Consider the following 8,459-nt stretch of genomic DNA (forward strand, 5'->3'; position numbering starts at 1 on the left):
GCCAGGGATTGAACTGAGGTCCATCCTGGGTTAGCTATGTGCAAGGCAAATGCCCTATCACAGTGCTATCACTCCAGCACTATGAACTTCTATATAAATTAAAAATGTAAAAGTATGAATCCTTCCATGAAAAGATTTTGTCAAGGCAGAAAGTTTTATGACTATTCTTAGTGCTACCACTTACTACTCATTTGGTGTCTTTCAAAGCAACAAGATTATTTCTGTTCATAATGTTAAAGATGCATTTAAAAATCACTATCAAAATTATGTGGCTTTTTTTTAATTCTTCCTTAGCAACTCTCTTTCCCTCTCTCTTTTTCTCTCTAACTCCAAGGACCTTAAATAAGTTGAAGACAATTTTGATAGGGGACTGGGTGCAAGAGAGTGTTCATAATGACAAGAAATTAAAGAAGCCTTTAAAAGGGCTTATATGAACCCCCTAACTTTTTTTAACTTAGTCCTATACTAAGTTCTTCCTGACATTGAGAGTTATTTTTTTTCTATTTGCCAATAAACTTTTCTAACTTCTGATTCCTAGTCTTTTTATTTTTTAAGCATTCTTCTTCCTTTTTTTAAATAATCTTTCATTTAAACACCTTGATTACAAACATAATTGTGGTTGGGTTTCAGTCATGTAAAGAACACCCCCCATCACCAGTGCAACATTCTCATCACCTATGTCCCAAATCTCCCTCCTCCCCACCCCACCCCTGCCTGTATTCTAAACAGGCTATTTCCCTCATACATTTTCATTGTTAGGATAATTCTCAATGTAGTTATTTCTCTAACTAAAATCATCACTCTTTGTGGTGAGCTTCATGAAGTTAGCTGTAATTTCCAGCCCTCCTCTCTTTTGTCTCTGAAAATTATTGCAAGAAATTCTTTCATTTTTCTTAAAACCCATAGATGAGTGAGACCCATAGTGATACCATTCAGCGTCTTTCTCTCTCTCTCTCTCTCTCTCTCTCTCTCTCTCTCTCTCTCTCTCTCTCTCTCTCTCTCTCTCTCTCTCTCTGACTTATTTCACTCAGCATAATAGATGCCATGTACATCCATGTATAGGAAAATTTCGTGACTTCATCTCTCCCGATGGCTGCATAATATTCCATTGTGTATATGTACCACAGTTTCTTTAGCCATTCATCTGTTGAAGGGCATCTTGGTTGTTTCCAGAGTCTTGCTATGGTAAATAGTGCTGCAATGACTATAGGTGTAAGGAAGGGATTTTTGTATTGAATTTTTGTATTCCTAAGGTATATTCCTAGGAGTGGTAAAGCTGGATCATTTGGGAGCTCAATTTCCAGTTTTTGGAGGAATCTTAACCTGATCTATAATGTTCCAGGAGCTACCCAAACAATAATCGGTGATGATGGGACAAGTGGTGTTTATGTGATTTTTGTTTTGTTTTGTTTCAGTTTTTGGTTTTTGGGTTCCATCCAGAGGTGCTCAGGGGTTGCTCCTGGCTCTACACTTAGAAATCACTCCTGGCAGGCTTGGGGGACTATATGGGATGCCAGGAATCAAACCATGGTCTGTCCTGTGTTGGTTGCAGGGAAGGCAAATGCCCTACTTCCGTGCTATATCTCCAACCCAGACATATTTATGTTTTATTAAATTGTATAACTAATATATTTTAAACAATAATTGTGCTAAAAATGCAACTGATACAATATATTTATGTCAGTGTAGGTTTCTCTGAATTGCACTTAAATTTAAATGACTGGTTCAGAACTCATACTCCAAAATTATTTGTTTGCTTATTTTAGTTTCATTACTTTTCACATATGATCAAAAAATTCAATACCAAATCACAAATATGGTATTTTATAAAATGCATAAGCAAAGATAAAACATTTTCCAGGTTTATCATATTTAAATGTACCTGTGAAAAAATAGATTACAAACTCAAATTTGTACCTGAAATATATTAAAATCTATTAATCAGTCTCTATATATTTACATATATAACTATCTAAACACCAATATAGGCCAACATGTATAAGACAAGTGGGCTATGATTTTAAGTAAGCAAGTCATTCTTTCCATGCTATAAAAGTATTCTATTCAAATATCCTAAAAAAGTTAACATTATATTTGCCTTTCATTTTAATCTAGTCCACTGTTACAGATATTTGTTTAAAAGAAAACAAACAAGTTTCATTATCATAACTAACATGAAAAATGTTCACAAATATATTTCCCCATACATAAAATTGAAATTGTAGTTCCTATTTATTATTTCTTTCAGAGTGTCTCATAGTGGGACACCGACTTTATCAAATGCCTTTAAAATAGGTCTTTGTAGAAGTTAAATGTATATTTTATAAGAAGTTTACTTCCAAGAATTTGAGAAAGGTAAAGACACAAATTACCTGAAGCAACAATAATTGCTCTAATATTAACTAATATTAATATATTGAATTAGAAGGACATTCTAGTAATAGTATTGCAATAGAGGTTAGATTAGCTGTTATTCAAAAACAGGAAATTATATTAATCTTTAGTGTCTCTTGATACCCCAATTGAGTACAGATTTTTCTTTGCTGCTAATCATGTTTGCATCATACCTTGAGATAGGATCCTTGGGGACAATGATACTAACAAAACTATGCAGTCACTTGCTATTCAGATTCATTATGAGGCCAAATAGAAGACCTTTCCATGCAGACAGGATAGAATGGTATGTTTCTGAAGAATGAAATTTGATTCACTAATTTCAAATAACTCCAGTAAATAATAATACCATTGAAGTAGCATAAATAAAAACTATTTTTAAAAATCTTAGCACATGGCAAAGTGTCAGTGTTTGGTGTTTTGAAACTAAAGAAAAATAATATTAAACAAAGAGACCTGTACAAAAATAAGGAAAATTTAGGTATTTTGATTAAATAATCTTTTAAATCTTCTTCTTCCTCTTTTTCTTTTTTCTTCTTTTTCTCCTTTTCTTCTTTCTTTTGATTTTTTTCTTCCTTTTGCTCTAGTCTATTGGCAGGCCATTCATCATTTTCTTAGATTCTTAATCTAAGTTTGGAAATTAATAGTTTTTAATTTAAGATATTGAATGAAGAAATGAGTATAAATCTTATTTATTAAATAGATATTGTCAAGACAAACGTTAATACTCGAACACATTTCTAGTTAGAAGTCAGAAGAAAAAGTATTCATGAAGCTATTCTTAAATCAATCTGGTGTTGCTAAAAAGATAACATTTATGGTGGAGTACAGTGTAGGTTTTGAAACTTTCCTAAAAACTGCCAGTAGAACACAAATTAAATGTTTCAAACTTCAAATACTGTTTTGTGGATTAAATTATATAAGACATTTTACAGTATCAGCCCAGATAACATGGAAGATAGAGGCATGCCAAGTAATGATTATTTATCTCAGTAAACTTAACTCCACAGCATAAGTAAGAGCTACTTTTGTCGTTTTTGGGAAAAAAATATTACACTCTAAAAGCTCACAGTTTAATGAATAGCCTTGGTTAAAGCAAAAGGCAAAAATGTGCTTTATCTCTGTATTTTTTGCTCAAAATATATTTTCTATTTTATATGTAAATGGTATTTTGAATTAATGGGTTTAGAGAACCTTATTTTTCTCGTGCTTCTGGAATTTCACATTAAAGCTGAGTTGTATTATAACTTCGATGTATAATATTAATTTTCTAGCCAGAAAAATATTACAACACATTGGGTTCTTACCTACATGAGTCTTACTAAGTGTGAACTGCATCATTATGTAATATTTCCTGACACCATCAGGAGTGAATTCTGTGTAGTGTCAGAAGACAGTCCTGAGCACTATCAGTGTGGTCCATAAAAAAAATAAAATAAAACAGAAAAAGAACTTATGATGAATTTTAAGTATTTAAATGAAGTTTAAAGTATTTGATTACACAATATTTTTATTTCTCATGATGCTTAATAATAAAAAATTAAAAATCATGAAAACAGATTTCAATAATTTGAATCATAGTTGTACATAAAAAGAGAATTTGGTAAATTATAAAGAAAAGTTGAACAAATGCAAATTGTTCATTTCTCCATATTTTTTCCTAGCATGATTTCATTAATATCTAAAAGAATTTGTGTGACTTAAAACAATAATGTGGACTGGAGAGACAGTAGAACATGTAGGCATTTGCCTTGCATGTGGCCTATGCCAGCTTGATCTTTGCTACCACACGTCATTGCATAAAACCTGCCAGAAGATATCTCTGAACACAGAATCAGGAGTAAGGCCTGAGCACTGCCAGGTATGGAGCAAAAATCTAACACAAATAAATAAAACAGGACAGTGCTACTTCAATTTTCCAGGTGAAGTATGAAAGTGATAAAGATATAAAGTAGATGATTCTTAGTATTTCTATTAATAATTTAGTTCTAATTTTTATTATTTTATTATAAATAAATATGTATGCTATAATTCAGGTTTTAAACTTAAACATAACAGAGCTGAGTTTTGATTTGATGTTAAAAATTTGCCCTGCAAATGTGAATCCAAGGATCAGTTCTATGCATTACAATAAAATCATTCAAAACAAAACAAATAATATTGTCTTCAACTAAAAAAAGCACATAAAATAATAGACAAATGTGATTTAAAGTTAGGCACTTGTTGAAGACATAAGAATGAAGAAAGCTATAAATTCCCTAGAAAGAGAACCCCTATTTTTAAAGAAATAATAATATTATAAAATTATAAGTGAGATCTGGAGCAGTGGTATAAACAGTAAGGCCTTACACGTGCTAGCCTAGAACAGACCATGGTTTGATCCCAAGCATCCCATATGGTTCCCCAAGCCAGGAGCAATTTCTGAGCTCATAGCCAGGAGTAACCCCTGAGTGTCACTGGGTATGGCCCCAAAACAAAGCAAAACAAAAAAAACAAATTATATGTTGAGTTATCTCTTGGAGCAAAAATTTTTATGTTTTAGGATAAAGACAGTGCCTGGATCATTAGTACAAAAGAATGTCTTTAGTTTGCTGTCCATGTACAAAACTGAGACATAGGTGACCAGGTCCCACCATATGTTCCCTGGAGCCTACCAGGAGTGATCTTTTATAACAGAGTCAGGAATAAGCCCTGAGCACAATTGGTTGTCAAAACAAAAAATAAAAAAAAAAATAAAAAAATACAGATTTTTTTTCACTATAATAGCAGGAAAGTCTGAAAATAAATATAAGCATCTAGTAACAGAATATATATACATAAATATATAATGAATATCAATGAACATTTTATAAAACTAGTATTATTAATATAAAAATGAAAAGAGAAAAATAAAAAATATGGTGACATCTACATAATAAATCGTTAAAGTAAAATAGAAAATATAAAATAGTTTTTGCCAGCATTTGGATGGTATGGACTTCTTTTTGCACTTTGTCTGCACAGGTCAAAACAATATTAGTGCAGCAGACTGCCATTCCTTTATATATTTTTTTTTAATTTTTTTTTTTTTTTTTTTTTTTTGGTTTTTGGGTCACACCCGGCGGTGCTCAGGGGTTACTCCTGGCTGTCTGCTCAGAAATAGCTCCTGGCAGGCACGGGGGACCATATGGGAAACCGGGATTCGAACCAACCACCTTTGGTCCTGGATCGGCTGCTTGCAAGGCAAACGCCGCTGTGCTATCTCTCCGGGCCCCTCCTTTATATTTTTAATGTTAGTATATTGTTAACAAGTAAACTTAGTGTTTTTTAATAAACTTAACAAAGTTTAAATTAATAAGCTTTTAATAAATTTAGTTATGGTTTTAAATAATTTCCTGTACAAGAACATCTACAAAGTGTGGTCAATTGTTTGACTATTTCTCTGTGTAGATATAGATATAGATCATGTTTGTTTGTTTGTTTGCTGTTAATCTGAGTCTTAGAATCTCAGTGTAGCAATGCTATCTGAATTGAACTCATTTCCCCACCTTCCTTCCCAGATGCCTTAAAGAAGCATGGCCCAGCTGAATTGCACAGAGGTCAAAGAATTCATTCTCCTGGGCCTCACAGACCGTCAGGAGTTGAAGATGCCCCTCCTTCTTGTATTCTTCTTCATTTACCTTTTTACTGTGGTGGGCAACCTGGGTTTGGTCTTTCTCATTAGAGCAGATACAAGACTCCACACCCCAATGTACTTTTTTCTCAGCAACCTGGCCTTTGTAGATTTCTGTTACTCTTCTATTATTACACCAAAAATGCTTGGGAATTACTTGTTCAAGTACAATGTCATCTCCTTCAATGCATGTGCTACTCAATTAGGATTTTTCCTCACCTTCATGTTATCAGAGTGTTTGCTACTGGCTTCTATGGCCTATGATCGATATGTGGCCATTTGTAACCCTCTCCTCTACATGATTGTCATGTCTCCCAAAATCTGCAATATTCTCATAGCTATCCCCTATACTTATAGCTTTATTGTGGCTCTATTTCACACAATTCTCACCTTTCGCCTCACCTACGGCTATTCCAATATCATCAATCATTTCTATTGTGATGACATGCCTCTGCTCAGGCTAACTTGCTCAGACACTAATTCCAAACAGCTTTGGATCTTTATTTGTGCTGGCATGACATACATTCCCTCTGTCACGGTTGTCTCTATCTCCTATACATATATTATTTCTGCCATCTTAAAGATGAAGTCCGCAGAAGGCAGGCGCAAAGCCTTCTCCACATGTGGCTCTCATATGGTGGCTGTCACCATGTTCTATGGGACCCTCATCTTCATGTACTTGCAGCCCAGTTCCAACCATTCTCTTGACACAGATAAGATGGCCTCTGTCTTCTACACTGTGATTATTCCTATGTTAAATCCCTTGATCTATAGCCTCAGGAACAAGGATGTAAAAGATGCCCTGACAAAAGTCATCGCTAGTAAAAATCAAGCTTTTGCATTTGTGAAATTTGGAAAATGATTTGGATCAGGGATGCGTGCCAGGTATAGAGCGAAGACATGATTTACATTTGTGAGAATCTGGGTCCCACCCACAATGCCAACACACAAATATATTAAAATAAAATATATTTGAATAATTGAAGCTGACTTACTCTCGCAATTTGCTTCTTTATTCTCTTTTTATAAAACTAGAAGCCACTCTTAACTTTACGTGGTAATCAATCAACATGGACATTATAAAATGAAATCTAAATTCTTGGTAAGAAAGCTTCACATTATAGCAATATAAATATAATTGATATTGAAAAGTACCATGTAAATTTACATCATAATTTTAAAATAGCTTAAAAGCTTAGATTACATGTTTTGCAGGTGGGAGCTTTGGGCTCAATCACAGGCATCACTTAGTCTCCAGAACCACCTACAACAGCAAATGAGGTGTGAGCTAATAGCAATTGTATAGCAACACCAGACATGACCCCGGAACAAAACGATAATGCACACACATAAACATAAACAATGCAGAAGGAATTTGATTCATATCACTTATCAAATCAAGATGTTCAGATTTTTAGAAATGTATTCTTCTGAGACCAATAATATAGCATCTGGTAGGGTACTTGCCTTGCTCTTGGCTTATTCATTTTTCATTTATGGGACACATATGTTCTCCCTGAGCCTTGCCAGGAGTGATTCCTGAATGCAGAGTCAGGAGTAAACTCGGAACACTGCTAAGTGGGACCCCAAAACAAACAAGCAAAATATTGTGTCTTAGCATGTGTCACAAATGATGACTGAGCAATAACAGCAGACTATAGTAAAATCTAATATTATCCCAAAATAGTTTTCTCATGGTAATGATGGTAGAAAGACTTATATATTCGCACATAAAGTAAATTAAAATGAGAATAATCTCCAAAACTTAAGTATTTAACTATTGCTACAGTAAGAGCTTTTTGGCAAATATAGTTAAATGTGCAATAGTTAAATTCTCAAAAACTTTGCACTATAGTATAAAGTGAACACTAACACATTTTATAATTTAGCAAATATTGATCCAGAATGTGATATTTATCACCGATAATATGTTAAAGTGTTACAAAACAAAGCTTCACATGTATATGGAGCATAGCACATAGAGCTTGCATGTTCTAAGTAGAATAACCATTTTAGTAACAATTTTTGCTCATAGTTTATTATAAATTCAGGACAAGGAAATATAAGATTATTTCATTGGATAAGCAAACATGTTAACTATCATGTCAGATATATTTATCCAAGTGAAAAACAATTCTCATGTCTTCTTATTTGGAGATAGGCTTATACCTTGGCATGAGGGACTTCTGAATATTTGGCTTTTGGCCTTACATAAAACTGGGAAAGTATGGAGTCCTTTATTGTTGAATATATATCAAAAGAAGTGGTTCCAGGTACTAGGTGCTTGACAAAGATAATTCTAGGTCCTTAAGATGCTAAATAGTTCATTTAATGTGTTTGAGAGTCATGCATTTCAAAAAAAGAAAAAATATATCTCATTTTTCCAAAATATCGAACATAAATTTAATTTTGT

At 33.3% G+C, this 8,459-nt stretch overlaps 1 protein-coding gene across 1 annotated transcript; it reads left to right on the plus strand.

Annotated features, from left to right (window-relative positions):
* The first annotated feature begins 5,948 nt into the window (after positions 1 to 5,948).
* LOC126017703 (olfactory receptor 1044-like) lies at positions 5,949 to 6,908 on the plus strand. Its single transcript, XM_049779754.1, has one exon. It carries the CDS (start codon positions 5,949 to 5,951, stop codon positions 6,906 to 6,908), a length of 960 nt encoding a protein of 319 aa, XP_049635711.1.
* The last annotated feature ends 1,551 nt before the right edge of the window (positions 6,909 to 8,459 follow it).

Source organism: Suncus etruscus, chromosome 9, assembly GCF_024139225.1.
Source record: "Suncus etruscus isolate mSunEtr1 chromosome 9, mSunEtr1.pri.cur, whole genome shotgun sequence".
NCBI classification, from domain to species: Eukaryota; Metazoa; Chordata; class Mammalia; order Eulipotyphla; family Soricidae; genus Suncus; species Suncus etruscus.

What these genes read in the sequence shown, in the direction of transcription:
- LOC126017703 (XM_049779754.1), top strand. Translation starts at nt 5,949, where the DNA reads ATGGCCCAGCTGAATTGCACAGAGGTCAAAGAATTCATTCTCCTGGGC.